At 41.4% G+C, this 17,070-nt stretch overlaps 1 protein-coding gene and 1 pseudogene across 2 annotated transcripts; one reads left to right on the top strand and one right to left on the bottom strand.

The window, feature by feature from the left end:
* The first annotated feature begins 413 nt into the window (after window positions 1-413).
* LOC139562846 (26S proteasome regulatory subunit 6A-A-like) lies at window positions 414-4,369 on the top strand (annotated as a pseudogene).
* LOC139562891 (mitochondrial carrier homolog 2-like) lies at window positions 4,102-16,724 on the bottom strand. Of its 2 annotated transcripts, none has more exons than XM_071381019.1 (13): window positions 16,487-16,724; window positions 15,354-15,438; window positions 10,341-10,447; window positions 9,996-10,022; window positions 9,823-9,879; window positions 9,449-9,506; window positions 9,272-9,323; window positions 9,119-9,178; window positions 8,761-8,854; window positions 8,308-8,355; window positions 7,930-8,018; window positions 4,971-5,046; window positions 4,102-4,830 (listed from the first exon to the last, which is right to left on the bottom strand). In XM_071381019.1, exons 1-13 carry the CDS (start codon window positions 16,571-16,573, stop codon window positions 4,744-4,746), a joined length of 927 nt encoding a protein of 308 aa, XP_071237120.1. In that variant the 5' UTR covers window positions 16,574-16,724; the 3' UTR covers window positions 4,102-4,743. The 2 variants fall into 2 exon arrangements, with proteins under 2 accessions (XP_071237120.1, XP_071237121.1); XM_071381020.1 differs by having other exon boundaries at window positions 7,930-7,997.
* Window positions 16,725-17,070: the final 346 nt, after the last annotated feature.

The following is a 17,070-nucleotide window of genomic DNA, read 5'->3' as shown; positions in this document are numbered from 1 at the left end:
CAGTGATTTTTGCATAGCCACATCATTTCAACAGAAATACTCATCATAAATGTAGATAATAATACAAGTTATACACATGGAATTATAGATATACCTCTCCTTAATGCAACCGCTGTGTCAGATTTCAAAAAAACTTTACGTAAAAAGCAAACCATGCAATAATCTGAGACGGCGCTCAGAACATAGTCAAATTAGCCGCCATGTTGGAGTCAACAGAAACCAGAAATTACATGATAAATATTCCCTTACCTTTGATGATCTTCATCAGAATGCACTCCCAGGAATCCCAGGTCCACAATAAATGCTTGATTTGTTCGATAATGTCCGTTATTTATGTCCAATTAGCTACTTTGGTTAGCGCGTTTGGTAAACAATTCCAAAGTCACGAAGTGCGTTCGCTAAAACCTGACGAAATGTCCAAAAGTTCGTAACAGTCAGTAGAAACATGTCAAACGATGTATTGAATCAATCTTTAGAATGTTGTTCACATAAATCTTGAATAACGTTCCAACCGGAGAATTACATTGACTTCAGATGAGCGATGGAACGGAGCTCCCTACTATGTGAACGCGCATGGTCAAAGAATGGTCACCTCATGGCAGTGGTGACTCATTCCTGTCTCCTTCGGCCCTCCTTCACAGTAGAGTCATCAGACAAAGTTCTACAGACTGTTGACATCTAGTGGATGTCATAGGAAGTGAAAACTCATCCATATCTCGCTATAATTTCAATGGGAGCTTGGTTGAAAATCTACCACCCTCAGAGTTTCCACTTCCTGTTTGGATTTTTTCTCAGGTTTTTGCCTGCCATATGAGTTATGTTATACTCACAGACATAATTCAAACCGTTTTAGAAACTTCAGAGTGTTTTCTATCCAAATCTAATTATATGCATATTCTAGCTTTTAGTCCTGAGTAGCAGGCAGTTTACTCTGGGCACCTTTTTATCCAAGCTACTCAATACTTCCCCCCAGTCCCAAAGAAGTTAATAGCATCGACACAAGCCTCTGATCCATTTGATTTCTCCAGGTTTGACAGTGAGAAAGCAGGTGACAGGGAGGTACAGAGAACTATGCTTGAGCTCCTCAACCAGCTGGACGGGTTCCAGCCCAACATGCAAGTTAAGGTATTACTCAGTTCTTTAAAAAAAAATCTTAATCAGCTGTACTTGAGGTACCCAAGATACCTGGTACCGAAGGAGAAGTGTCTGTTTCACTATGCTATGAGGTAGGCCCTATATTGTTAGCCTGGCTGATGCGACTCACGTGACTCAGAGTGCAGGGAGAGCTGTGATGCACTGGTCTGGATAGGCTGTTGTAAATGCATTATTGATTGGTTCTCATTGCTGAATTTTTTTTGTGTGCAGTGTGAACTCCAAAAGAACTTAGACCCCTCAAAAGAGCCCCCAAAGCAAACCGAACTGAGATCATCTCGAGAGGTGGTCTGACTTCAGTTTTCATTTTCAGGGAAATGTGAACACAAAGCACCATTTCCCCTGCCATAACCCCTCACATTGGTGCCACAAAAGAGAGATGATGACGTGTTCTGTTTTTGGATTTTGATTAGCGATTGTCATGGATGCACAGACATTACAAAATGTCTGGAGTTTTATACTGACACGATGTTCCGATTATTTGTTTGCAGTATGTGATCTTTATTCTAAAGGTCTTCACAGGTCCAACAGATCCGAAATTCTAACAGACCTGAAACCCAGAGTGGGTCTGTGTTCTAAATTCTGACTTTTGTCTCAGGTCTTGGGTAAAAATTGATTTACCGACTGGACCTGTCCTTTGTTAATTTATTGTTTGTGTGATGAGAACTGCATGAGCTTGTTATGTCAGCCAATTGCAACTCAATAAAACGTATAGCTTATGTCCAGCTGAAACTGGTTCCAGCTGCTCTCCTCTGAGGAGAGTAAAAGGAGCCTTGGACGAGGCTACTGTTGATTGTGAAAATTGAGTTATTTTTCATTGAAGTAAAATGAGAGGAGAAAGAGTATAGTGAAAAGAAGCTGACAAGGGGATTGTCCTCGGGGACAAGTTTTAATGTTGTTGTGGACAAAGATGAGAAGAACGTTGGCACGGCCAAATGGACAACTCACTATTCAAGTATGAAACAATTTTATACCTTTTAATTTATTTATTTTTGAATTTATTCTTAATTGTTTAGTCATTAATGATTATTATACGTTTGTTGTAAAATAAATTGAATTAGCCTATTGCTGTCGTTTGGTAGGTAATCGCCTTTGTTGGTAATAGCTGCAATATAGGCCGCGCCTGTTAAACTTTTTTGAAGATTTCATTCTGTTGAGCCATTTTCATTAGCCAAATTAAATTCCAGCTGTAATGTATGCCGCAATATAATAGAATTACCGGTAGTCCTACTATGCTTTTCGCACTCAAACCATGAAAAGGATAAATCAGAGGGCAAGATGCAAAACGTAATGTAATGGCGCATTATAGTAACCTGTTTGTATTTTCCCTATAAACAATGACTTGACTTACTTTTATTACCACAATAAAGCTCAGCAACTTTTATGTGGTATGGTTATTAACCGTAGCTACCGCAGGCCTATGAAGGCAGTGCTCACTGGCACTCCAACTGACTCCGACAGTTGAACTTGGTGAGAATGTTTTATGCCTACCAGAGTTAAGCATTATATTGTTCGGTTAAAACGAGTATCTTCATTTCATTTTGTGTGTGGGTGTTTGAGTGAGAAAGACACGGAGGAGAAATGATCAGTAAAAGCACAGCCCCCTTCATTATCGACAACATCAACTTTTTCCAAACTGAGGTCAGGCGGACTTCGAGTTAGGTGTTAGCCAGACTACTATATTGTACGCTGACACCTTGACTTTCTGATCCTCTTCTGCCAGGTTATCGCTGCCACTAACAGGGTGGATATCCTAGATCCCGCACTGCTGCGTTCTGGACGTTTGGACCGTAAGATTGAGTTCCCAATGAGGAAGCACGAGCCCGCATCATGCAGATTCACTCACGCAAGATGAACGTCAGGTTCGGACCAATCCACTATGCTTCATCCTACATTAGCCAAATTGATATGCATGTTATGATTAAATGTACTGTCTAGCTCAAAGTTATACACTGGTTTTGTTCCCACAGCCCTGACGTCAACTACGAGGAGCTGGCCAGGTGCACTGATGACTTCAACGGCGCCCAGTGCAAAGCAGTGTGTGTGGAGGCGGTGAGTCATACCTCTCACACTAAACCAGCCCTATTAACTAAAGTACAGTTACGCTGTTTCCTTTCCCCTGGTGAAATACTGTTATCAGTCACCTGTGTCAAGGTTTTGATTGGAAGACTTAATTTGCCCTTTTTTCTTAAAATATATAAATATATTTAGGAACAAGAACAAGGATTTTACTTTCTTTCCTTCTTCCAGGGTATGATCGCCCTTCGCAGGGGGGCAACTGAGCTCAATCATGAGGACTACATGGAAGGCATCTTGGAAGTACAAGCTAAGAAGAAGGCCAACCTGCAGTACTACGCCTAAGACTCTTCAGGGGAAGTGTGTGATACTCTCCAGTTGTATCCAAAACATGAACCAATCTGTACTATTTGTGCAGCCATAATAGTCCACATTAGTGTACAACACTAATTGCCACTTCGCACTCTTTGGTGCTTCGGAAGTTGTTTGGGCTGGGACTAGAGACATGTTTTGGTACCAATGGTCCATGAAAGAATAAAAAAAGCTTTTTTCATTAAGCCATTTGGCTAGATGGAAATAATTAACAAGCTGTGGCAGACATTGCCACATATTTCAGATGTTACCATTTACAAATATTATGAGAGGGGCATTTTGCCACCATATTCGGGCTCTTACCGGCGAGTACTTCCGATGGAGTGTCAAAAGGACCAGTTTGTCCGACAGTCGACTTCAGTTGTACCTTTGACAGAAACAGCCAATGTACTTCTGTGAAACTAATCACCTATTGTCATTCTATTCAGTTTGTGTTGCAAATGTTCAGGGTGTAACTTGTCTGAAATGACTCATTTTGAATCAATGTTTCAGGGGACTAGCTACACACTGGAGAATGAGATCAAAAGCTTAAAACCCAATGCTGTAAGAGAAAGCAAGAAGTCCAAAAAATCATCTTTATTTGGATCAGTCAAAATGAGTTAATACAAGCACCTGACTGCTTCGACAAGGCCATAGACATGTCAACTCATTCTCCATAGCTCAGTGTGGCCCCAAGTTACCTTAACGCATCCATTTCTTATCGCATGATTACATACATCAATACAAGGTCCCAATTCCCAATAACTTTTGAATTAAATGTTACATGCAGATTAGCTAAAACTTCCATCTTATATTCAGAGCATAGGGAGGGCCTCCACTCCATGCCAGCCAGATATACAGGGTATTCCGAAAGTTTGTATATTGGCAATAGGTGACATACGATTTAGTCTCCCATCACAGAAAGAGGTGAACTGGGAACTATTGCAATCTTGTTTATTCCTGGATTTAGGTGAAACAGCTCCATTTAATTATCCTGCAGTACAGTTTTACAAATTTCTATATATTAAAATAAAGCTCTTCACATTTCCAATCAAAGCAGCACATTGCAATTTTATCTTTACTTGATGACAGACTCGGACAGGTTGTTTAAAAAAAAAAACGTAAACAAGTGCATACAAAGGATTAGATGCCAGCGATCCACCCCCTTTCAGGCAATGTCAATTTATATTATTACAATTAGATTCTATGCAGGTAGTTCAAGACTTAAAAAAATCTCTTCTGGTCGATTGCATACGTCTTCCCCACAGGCAGCTTCCGGAAAAATAAACTGTTGCCTCTGCTCATGTTTCCCTATGAATAGAGAGAATACAAAAACAGCTTAATGGCACTAATTCATAATTTTTAACACGTTAACCAACGTGAATAACTAAGGATCTTATGGTTGCAAGCCATGTCTGTTACACCTGTGTTTTTGTGTAGCAGCAACCTACCTCTAAGCTCAGGTGCCTCCAGCAGTCCACCCAGGTTGGATATATTGAAGCATAGGGGGGGAGGCCGCCAGCCAGACTGTAAAAGACAGGAATGCTTACGTGGACAGCCAACCTCAGACATAAACCACTCACTACAGGGAAACTTTAAAAAAAGGTCCAATGGAGCAATTTAAATCGCTATCAAATCATTTCTGGGTAACCAGCACCTTACTGTGATTGTTTTTAATTGAAATGGTCTCAAGCAAGAATTTTCCTAAGACTGTTGGAGTGAGGGACCTATTTGGACGAGCCTTATATGCGAGGGATATGTAACCTGAAAACTAGCCGTCATTGGCAGAGGTTTGAAACTATGGATGGGCGATACGGCCTAACAATCATACCTCTTTCTTTTTAGTTATGGCTGTTTCACAATTTATCAGCCCCCCAAAATAAAGGTTATCCAAATAAGCTTTGTTGTACAATTAAAAAAGGTCAAATACACTACATTTCAAACAGTCAGCAATAATTAACAAATTCAGGGCTTGTGAAATTATACACTGCTCAAAAAAATAAAGGGAACACTTAAACAACACAATGTAACTCCAAGTCAATCACACTTCTGTGAAATCAAACTGTCCACTTAGGAAGCAACACTGATTGACAATAAATTTCACATGCTGTTGTGCAAATGGAATAGACAAAAGGTGGAAATTATAGGTAATTAGCAAGACACCCCCAATAAAGGAGTGATTCTGCAGGTGGTGACCACAGACCACTTCTCAGTTCCTATGCTTCCTGGCTGATGTTTTGGTCACTTTTGAATGCTGGCGGTGCTCTCACTCTAGTGGTAGCATGAGACGGAGTCTACAACCCACACAAGTGGCTCAGGTAGTGCAGCTCATCCAGGATGGCACATCAATGCGAGCTGTGGCAAGAAGGTTTGCTGTGTCTGTCAGCGTAGTGTCCAGAGCATGGAGGCGCTACCAGGAGACAGGCCAGTACATCAGGAGACGTGGAGGAGGCCGTAGGAGGGCAACAACCCAGCAGCAGGACCGCTACCTCCGTCTTTGTGCAAGGAGGAGCACTGCCAGAGCCCTGCAAAATGACCTCCAGCAGGCCACAAATGTGCATGTGTCAGCATATGGTCTCACAAGGGCTCTGAGGATCTCATCTCGGTACCTAATGGCAGTCAGGCTACCTCTGGCGAGCACATGGAGGGCTGTGCGGCCCCACAAAGAAATGCCACCTCACACCATGACTGACCCACCGCCAAACCGGTCATGCTGGAGGATGTTGCAGGCAGCAGAACGTTCTCCACGGCGTCTCCAGACTCTGTCACGTCTGTCACATGTGCTCAGTGTGAACCTGCTTTCATCTGTGAAGAGCACAGGGCGCCAGTGGCGAATTTGCCAATCTTGGTGTTCTCTGGCAAATGCCAAACGTCCTGCACAGTGTTGGGCTGTAAGCACAACCCCCCACCTGTGGATGTCGGGCCCACATACCACCCTCATGGAGTCTGTTTCTGACCGTTTGAACAGACACATGTACATTTGTGGCCTGCTGGAGGTCATTTTGCAGGGCTCTGGCAGTGCTCCTCCTTGCACAAAGGCGGAGGTAGCGGTCCTGCTGCTGGGTTGTGCCCTCCTACGGCCTCCTCCACGTCTCCTGATGTACTGGCCTGTCTCCTGGTAGCACCTCCATGCTCTGGACACTACGCTGACAGACACAGCAAACCTTCTTGCCACAGCTCGCATTGATGTGCCATCCTGGATGAGCTGCACTACCTGAGCCACTTGTGTGGGTTGTAGACTCCGTCTCATGCTACCACTAGAGTGAAAGCACCGCCAGCATTCAAAAGTGACCAAAACATCAGCCAGGAAGCATAGGAACTGAGAAGTGGTCTGTGGTCACCACCTGCAGAATCACTCCTTTATTGGGGGTGTCTTGCTAATTGCCTATAATTTCCACCTTTTGTCTATTCCATTTGCACAACAGCATGTGAAATTTATTGTCAATCAGTGTTGCTTCCTAAGTGGACAGTTTGATTTCACAGAGGTGTGATTGACTTGGAGTTACATTGTGTTGTTTAAGTGTTCCCTTTATTTTTTTGAGCAGTGTACATAGGCTAAATAAGCATTCCACTAATAACTTTATTGGTTCAACCTGCTTTTTTGGAATACTGTTTGAACAGCATCCTAGTCTATACACTTTGTTCAGATGTTGGAAATCAAGTGACCTACCTTAAGCTTATTGCACATTTAGAAAACAGATTAGACAGTCTTTGGCTAAAGTGCTGCTAGTGGTACTGCAATGCCGCGCGACAAACTGATCATACATTTTACAGGATCAATATTCCCATTTTAGTTGTCTGCTCTGCGTGCAATTTGAGGAGTGGAGACAAAGGCTATCGTTAGAAAGGCTAATTTCTCTATTACAGTAAAATAATGTTTCGGCGTTCATATGACCGATTCTGTTTAACCAAACCTCAAATGCAAATAGAGAGTTGAATCCACTTGTCAGAGAGGAAGAAGTCATCTCATCTATGTTGTTGTGAGTGGCAGGGGAGGGGTTTGGTGTGTGTAAACAGAGAGGAAGATGCAAAGCGTGAGGTTTCACTCTCGCCAAAATCTGTCCAGAATAAGCCCAATGCGTTTCCATGGGTTTTATTTTGGACCTTAGCCTGCCTTCGGGGCAGAGACACGTGCATCTCATTATATACGCATCTTTGGTGTAAATGGGAAGGTGTACACAGCACAGAAGGATCGAAGGAGACGAGACCGAAACGAGAACAAGGGGACAAATGCTCCTGAAAACAAAAATAAAGTTGGATTCTTGAGATACAGATATTTGGAATATTACCCAAAAACAAATTCATTTGATATATCGCCCAGACCTATTTGAAACGCTTTGTGTTATTGGTCTATGAACTTAAACTAACTGGTGATGTTGGTGTAAAAAACATCCAAACGCAGCTACTTACCCGCAGTTGTTGACAGCCATGAGGTTTGACACCAAAACAAAGGGGTATGTGAGCATACTGGCGAAGAACTGGAACACAAGGGGGAGATACTAAAACAGTCCAACAAATTGACAACATCAGCAACCAAAGCAATACATTAACATTTTAGTCATTTAGCAGCTCTTATAAAGAGCGAGTGCATACATTTATTTACATTTTGTACTGGTCCCCCGTGGGAATTGAACCCACAACCCTGGTGTTGCAAGCGCCATGCTCTGCCACTCTGGACCCCAATAAAAATCCCATCAACTGTTTATTACCTGTATGGTATTAATAGTTGCCTGTGTTATGGTCTTACATTGACAAATTATAGATTTAAAACAAATGTTTTACACTTACCCCAGTCACAGCCTGAGAGCAATTCTTTATTTCTCCTGTGTGACTCATCTGTGAGGAAAAGATCAAAAATTTAAATAATCACTTACCCATACATTCTACACTGACAATCTACTTCTGTACAGGATTGTTTTTTTTTAATGTGAGGTCCACATCTACTTTAAAGGCCCAGTGCAGTCAAAAATGTGATATTCCTATGTTTAAAAAAATCTATATAGAATACCACACTATGAGGTTGGAATAATACTGTGAAAATTATAATGCCCTTTTAAGTGTAAGAGCAGTCTGAAAAGGCCCCCTGAATGTTCAGCCTGTTTTGGTGGGTTTTGGCCTGCCGGTGAAAACAATCACAGTAAGGTACTTCATTGTTACCCAGAAATTATTTGACACGGAAATAAAGACAGCGGCATTGGACCTTTAAACAAGTGTCAAAATCCCCAAATCCATCTGACTTACTGAGTCGTCAATGGCGTATGTGTTGACGAGGTGGGCAAGCATGTTGCAGATCCACAGAGACAGTACGTCACCCAGCAGACGAGGAATAAGGCCCCTGCATGAGAGCACAGCTATTAGTCAGAGGTTAAGACGACAGGGAAAAATAGGTCATGGTACAGACATCCAGAGAAAACGGCCTCTAGACAACAATTAATTTGCAAGATTCAGGAGCAAGCATAAACCTACTTTTAAAAATAACTTCAAAAAGGATTGACTGAATTTACTGAGGTCAAATGTATTCTAGTAATTTAGCAGGTCAAGACTAAAGGTTGCCCTTGATGAAACATTGGTCATGTAGCCAAAGGAAGATCATACTTACGCAAAGAATCCCAGAACTCCTTCATTCTTGTAGACAGTGACGATGGAATCAAACACTCCACTGCAAGAAAACAAGAAACATTTGTAATATTCAGTATTACATGGCTATAAATCGTATAAAACACATATTGAACTTAGGTTAAGAAAAACTCACCTGTACTTGGTTTCTCTACCGATAAACTGGACCATGCATCTCAAGGTGATCACTTTGGAACAAACAGAAAATTAACCATTCAGAACCCAGTATCCATGCAGTAATCATTATCCTATGAGAACATTTGAGGCAAAGGGTGACATGACAAAAGTTGCTCGACACAAACGGTACAATTACCATGGAAGGGGTGTGTGATGATCGTGGCACAGGAGCGGGCTATCATCTCTTTGGTTGTCTGGTAAAAGAAAATCAGAAAGAATGGAGATGCAGAATTTGGGAGAAAACATGAATCCAGTTTGGACAGCTTAAGCTGGGGATAATTCCCCTTACACCAAGAACCATCTCCCCTAAAGATATTAACTTACTTCCGTACGGTCAAAAAACACAGCTAAGCGACAATTTACAGAATAAGGTCTGTTCAAGCCACATCTAACAGAACTGTGAAACAAATCTGAATATTTTGATTGATCTTGGTTGTGTCAAAAGCAATAACATGCTAAAAAAAAGACATCTGTCAAACCATCTGCTTTACTGGACAAATTAATTCATACCTCATTCACAACATGCTGTAAGGATCCCTCTTCAGCTTTCTGACTGGTTCCAGAGACCTAAAAAAGATTGAAAACTGACCATCCATATCCACAGCCTGCATTTAAAAGATAAAAGATTTAATAAAATAAGAGAAAATTATACAATTAATCCATAACCAGGCCAAAATATTTACCTCATATTTGCCTGCATCCTGGCATCTCTGTTAAAGACAGCAGTGATTAGTTCAACAGAGATCCATTTCCATAGTGGTGTGTCGACACATTGCCATTTATGAATTTAGAAACAAATAGCATTTGTCACTCACCATCCTAAGACAGTGAAAGACCAATGCAGTTCAAGTCAGTCAATTCCCAAGCCAGCATATAGCTTATTCTCTGACGAGCATGACTTTCAATACAGAATGTGATCACATTTCCCATTCATTTATGTTTGAGGCTAGACTACTGCTGAGGTCTGAAAACATCAGATAACATTTATTTAGGAAGCTACATTAAGCCAGCTTGTTAGTTAGACCCACCTGCAAGACTCTGCTGTGTACAAGGGTGCCGATGGTCCCTGCACAGAGCCTGGGGGCTAGGCCATTAAAGAGACCTGCCTTGCCATCAATCTTTATGATGTGCTTTGCTAAAAGACAGAAATTAGAGGATCAAAAGGACACAGAAAATATGTTCATTAGTCAGACTGTATGGTACGGATAGGCCAGTCTTATTTCCGGTAGCCTACTAGTTGGAGTTTAACATCAAGATAAGTCTAGTTTTAAATCCATCACTAGTAGTGCTGCGCAGGTTGATTCATAACCCGCAGTCCCCGCGGTTATATCCGCTGGGCGGGCTGGTTTAGTATCATGAAATATTGTGTGAATGAAGGCCAGGTTGAATAAAGAGAAAACAATACCTTTAAAAAAAACGATGTATCTATAGGCAAAATAGATTTTTTTCTTTCATTATTTTATGCCCTCTGGCATTAGTGCCTATGCATATAAGCTTTAGGGCCTAACTGTACACTAACCAAATATCCTACACGCCAACCGTCAAACGCTTTTGCGAACGGGCAGAAAGAGTTAACATCGATCCACGGGGGCAAAAAGGACAATGTTGGAGTTTAATTCAATAAGAGAAAAGCCGCGAAATGGAGAGTTGAAAAAGATTTGGAAAGATTTGGTGAAGTGGTAAAAGAGGATGATGGCAGTGCCAGCTATGTTGTGTGTGATGATTGTGAGGTGCTATAAAAATTTTGCAGTCAAGACAGGGACTCAAATAGACCTATGGCACGTCAAGGGAACTGTAGCCTACTGTTCAGATGGGTTAAAATGGAAGCTGAAATCTGGACTCTGACTGTAGGTTTATAACCTCTCACATATCCTTAATATGAACTCCTGCAGAATTAAGCATTTCTTGCAGTAAAATTATTTACCAAGTGTAGGACACATTTTGACTCCGGAACAGGAGTGGAGAAATATGGTTTATTTCTTTCAGCATCTTAACAGCATGCAAATCCACATTTAGATGCCATCTGTAGAGATGTTATCTTTATCAGCATCATAAAAGCTGATTGTATTTCAACCACATAAAATATGCATCCAAGCCTAACTGAAATCTGTCACAGCCTTCCATTTCCTTACAACCGGTCAAACTAATGTCATTTGGAAAGTTAGCCAAATCTTTCCTTGTTATTTATTGCATTTTCTTCCCAGTCCTTAAAATGTCTTTGCTCCACAAAAGAAGCAGAGATGACAGAAAACTTTACTGATGTCAACAAGATTGCATTCATTCTAACGATTTATGACATTCTGGTAAGCAAGGGCTTATTTAGTCTTCTAGGCCAACATAATGACAGAAGATAAGCTGCATGTATCAAATTTAGACAAGTTGACTAACGAATAGCTTACCAAAATGTCGGAAATATAAGCACCAACATAACTTAAAAATTTGGCTAAATAAATCGTGCACCCTGTCAACAAAAATGTTTGCCGTCTGACTAGTCTACAGCACATTTTATATATTATGCTTGATCCGAAAATGTGTTCGGAGGCTCCGTATGGAGGGTGTGACAATTGCGGAGCCTCCGGAGGCACGCAGAGGCCTAACTGAGCGCCGTAGTCCGTACTGAAATGTTGTGCGCCTCCCAAATTTTTTAACAACAAAGAGCTCCGTATAGCTCTTGATTGATATGATTGGTTGACAGTAGGTGGGAGGTCCTGTATAAACAGAAACTCACTTCCTTGACAACTTCCTTCACAACAGCTCTGCACTGCTCCAGTACACTACATGACCAAAAGTATATGGACATCTGCTCATCGAACATCTCATTCCAAAATCATGGGCATTAATATAGAGTTGGTCTCCTATTTTCTGCTATAACAGCCTCCACTCTTCTGGGAAGGCTTTCCACTAGATGTTGGAATATTGCTGCAGGGACTTGCTTCCATTCAGCCACAAGAGCATTAGTGAGGTTGGGTACTGATGTGGGGCGATTAGGCCTGGCTCGCAGTCGGCGTTCCCAATTCATCCCAAAGGTGTTTAATGAGGTTGAGGTTAGGGCTCTGTGCACTCCAGACAAGTCCTTCCACACCGATCTCGACAAACCATTTCTGTATGTACCTCGCTTTGTGCTTAGGGGCATTGTCATGCGGAAACAGGAAAGGGCCTTCCCCAAACTGTTGCCACAAAGTTAGAAGAATGGAATCATCTAAAATGTAATTGTATGCTGTAGCGTTAAGATTTCCCTTCATCGGAACTAAGGGGTCTAGTCCGAACGATGAAAAGCAGCCCCAGACCATCATTCATCCTCTAACAAACTTTACAGTTTGCACTATGCATTGGGGCAGGCGGCTTCATCCTGGCATCCGCCAAACCCAGATTCGTCCGTCGGACTGCCAGATGGTGAAGCGTGATTCATCACTCCAGAGAACGCATTTCCACTGCTCCAGAGTCCAATGGCGGCAAGCTTTACACCACTCCAGCAGACACTTGGCATTGCGCATGGTGATCTTAGGCTTGCGTGCGGTTGCTCGGCCAAGGCAAGGGCTCCATTTCATGAAGCCCTTACACAGCCTGGAAGTGTGTTTTGGGTCATTGTCCTGTTGAAAAACAAATGATAGTCCCACTAAGCGCAAACCAGATGGGATGGCATATCGCTGCAGAATGCTGTGGTAGCCATGCTGGTTAAGTGTGCCTTGAATTCTAAATAAATCACTGACAGTGGCACCAGCAAAGCACCCCCACACCAACTCTTCCATGCTTCACGGGGAGGAACCACACATGTGGAGATCATCCGTTCACCTACTCTGCGTCTCACAAAGACACGGCGGTTGAACCAACAATCTCAAATTTGGACTCAAAGGACAGATTTCCACCGGTCTAATGTCCATTGCTCTCGTTTCTTGGCCCAAGCAAGTCTCTTCTTCTTATTGGTGTCCTTTAGTAGTGGTTTCTTTGTAGCAATTCGACCATGAAGGCCTGATTCACGCAGTCTCCTCTGAACTGTTGATGTTGTCATGTGTCTGTTACTTGAACTCTGTGAAGCATTTATTTGGGCTGCAATTTCCGAGGCTGGTAACTAATGGATTTATCCTTTGCAGCAGAGGTAACTCTGGGGTTTCCATTCTTGTGGCGGTCCTCACGAGAGCCAGTTTCATCATAGTGCTTGATGGTTTTTGCGACTGCATTTGAAGAAACTTACAAAGTTCTTGAAACTTTCCAGATTGACTGACCTTAATGTCTTAAAGTAATGATGGACTATCATTTCTCTTTGCTTATTTGAGTTGTTCTTGCCCTAATATGGACTTGGTCTTTTACCAAATAGGACATCTTCTGTATACCACCCCTACCTTGTCACTACACAACTGATTGGCTCAAACGCATTAAGGAGGAAAGAAATTCCACAAATGAACTTTTAACATGGCACACCTATTAATTGAAATTCATTCCAGGTGACTACCTAATTTAGCTGGTTGAGAGAATGCCAAGAGTATGCAAAGCTACAGTATCAAGGTTACTTTGAAACACTTTTTTGCTTACTACATGACTCCATATGTGTTATTTCATAGTTTTGATGTCTTCACTATTATTCTACAATGTAGAAAATAGTAAAAATAAAGAAAAACCCTTGAATGAGTAGGTGTCCAAACTTTTGACTGGTACTGTACATCTGCATGTTTTTTTGTGCAACAGTATCTTCTAAATCAAAGAGGAATACGCAAAACAATATGTTAGTTAAATTAAGTAGTTAAGAGAAAACATTCAAATGTAGCCAAAGATTATAGGGTCCCCTAGGAAACACTTTGGTTCCTGCCCTGTCACAATAACTCCTCCCTGGCATTTTAATTTGTCGTCATATCAAACACTATTTAAAGAGCCCACTATTATATTCTAACCATAGAATTTGAATAATCATTCAATTTCCATGATTCCAACAGTTCACCCAACTGTTTTGCTCTAAATCACAAGTCAAAACGCAATTGCAACATTTGGTCAAAATGAAGGCCTAGATTGTTTGCACAAATCATGCAGCTCTATGTGGCAGTGTGGAAATGATCTGAAATGAGTGCAGGAAATGCAGAAATTTATGAAAATGCTGAAATTTATTTTTGGTTGAAGTTGAGTTGAACAGTATAAAACAATCAGAATAGAGAAAGACCCATTGAAATCAATTAGAATGTATAGTTAGCTAACGCACTTTTGTACTTTGCGCTGTAATGTACAATCGACCTTATTTTAGTGCCCAAAAAACGTAATACTTCCAGGTCAATTTCTCCACTTTCCAGCAAAATCAATGACGAGACCTCCCCATCTCTGCATGACTGAAGGCAATGAGCTCCGTTGGGTCTTTTAAAAAAAATGTCAAGATTTAACGTACAGCGTCAGAGCGGTCCGTTTCTCTCAACTTTTCTCCAAAACTATCGAGCCATTACCATGTAAATCAAAGCTTGAATAGAAACGTAGTTCACACCCCAGATTTTTATGCCAACACAGTCGCATTAGTTTTCATTGCAGCCTCATTTGAATGCCGCGGTGGCGAAAATTTGTACGGAATGGGGTTAGTTAACAGTATTTGTTGGCACCCTTGGATCGGTCTCGCACTACTAATAAAAGCAAATGTGCCGTCTTTATTTTTAATACCATTATATTATATTTTGGCCATATCGCCCAGCCCTATTCTGTACTGTCTTTGGTATTATTTTGCTATTGCCTCGCGCATAGGCAACTCGAAAAGCGGTTGTGAAAAATGAACACGAAGCTCACATACTTTTGAAAAATGTAATTGCTATTATTTTCTGTGAATATCATATAAAATAGTACCAATTTAACACCCTACACCTGCTCCCTACTAGGCGTAGTTTATACGGGACTATCTTTCATATTTCACAAACGCTTTTCGAGTTGTCTATGCGCGAGTCAATACCAAAAGAATACCAAGGTGGCCTGTAGAGTTACGACCCACTTACAACTAACTTGTGCAACCAGCCCGATGCTAATTGAAAAAACAGCTAATCATTTTGCAAGTGTGTAGACTGGAATTCAGGTCTCACCATAGGCAAACAGTCCTGGCAGCTGGTACACTTGTCTACCAAACAGGTTTCTTCCTAGGGACGGAGGGAGAGGTTCATGTCCAACCTGAAAAAGGAGTACATGTGCAATTGCCATTTATTAGGCTATCTGGGTAATTATATAATACATTGCAGTGAAAGTCAGTATATGAGGCCAAGTGTCAGTCAGTTATATAGTTAGAATTAGTACCATTTGTTAGGCTAGCTAGCTAGATTAACAATATGCTACATTTGTTTTACTTTCTTTGCAGACATTTGACACAGTACAATTATCATACATCTTATCTGACAACAGCAAACACAGTAATGTATTATGATCCAGCGAACTAAGTTACCCGGTCGTGTTATAACCTTACTCATTTCTCCTAGCCCGCGTTACTCGGGTGAGTGGGCCAAAGGGCACCCATCCTGTCATGAACGTTTTGAATGAGAACTAGTTACGTTAGCTGGCTAACGTTAGCCAGTCGTTATTCTCAAGGTATTAATAATGTCACACAAATTAACATGATAGCTGGCGAAATAGGGTCATGTCTAGTTGGGATACTGTGTCAAATTTAGGTACAAATTAGTATTTTTTGTGCATTTTAGCTAACCCTTTCCCTAAACTTAACCTAATTCTCCCAACCTGTTACAGTACATGTCATTGTTTATCATAACCTGCTACTTAAAGTCACATTTGACAAAAGCTGCATCCCTACTAGATAAAACCGCTAGATATAAATAATTGTAAAACAATGTAATTGTTTATCTGCGACAAAACCGACAAAATGTCGAAACCACTTCCTTAGTTAGCTAACAAGCTAACGTAGCTTAGCTCCTAACCTTTGCGTGGCGTCAACCCCCTAGCTACTAATTCTAGCTAGCTATAGAAACATACGGTTTGAAACGATAAGTAAACTGCTGTTTAGGTAATATATTGTCATGAGATCAGCTTGAATGTATCAGCCATGAGGAGTATGGAAAGTAACGTTAGTTCTAGTTAGCTAGCTAGTCGTTATGGCTGTTGTTGCAGCTAACGTTAGCTACAGTAGCCTGTCAGTTACAGAAGCGGCCTCGACGTAAAGCTAGCAGGATCAAACATTCTGGTTTGTTAAATCTCAATATATATATCTTACCTGAACTAGAACTTTGATGTACATGAGGGGGTGGGAAAGGACCGTTAATCCAGACCCCAGAAGTACTTGGCCACACGTGTCCGCCATTATGGAGCAAACTAATAGGATTCTTCTCCTCCCACCAGCCGGGAAGAGAGGAAGGAAAGAAACTTCAGTAGGTTAGTAACTCAGCTCACATGACACAGAAGGGACCGCACAGGCCGCAGATTCTTCAGATGACTTTGGCGAAGACTTCATGGGATCGTACTGTGCTGGAATATAGACGTTTTAAATAATTTGTTTTCATCCTCTCTGAAAGATTAGTGGCTATATCAATTTAGAGCATACACATACAATTTTAGTAGGCCTAGACATCTGAAGGAATAGTGTTATGGTCTTACAATCTTGAGGTGAAAAGAAGACCATGAAGATAAAAGTTTAAAAAAGCACACCCACCATCAGCTCTGCAGTATCCAAGCCGACCTTTGATCAGACCAGAGTTGACCCATCAACCAGACCAGCGGACCTGTCGACCAGACCAGTTGGCTAACCAGCTGACCGTCAACCAGACCAGCTGACCGTCGAACAGACTAGCGTTGACCAGC

The sequence above is a fragment of the Salvelinus alpinus genome, chromosome 33, assembly GCF_045679555.1.
Source record: "Salvelinus alpinus chromosome 33, SLU_Salpinus.1, whole genome shotgun sequence".
Classification (NCBI taxonomy): Eukaryota; Metazoa; Chordata; class Actinopteri; order Salmoniformes; family Salmonidae; genus Salvelinus; species Salvelinus alpinus.
This window is presented reverse-complemented; position numbering and strand designations above follow the sequence as displayed.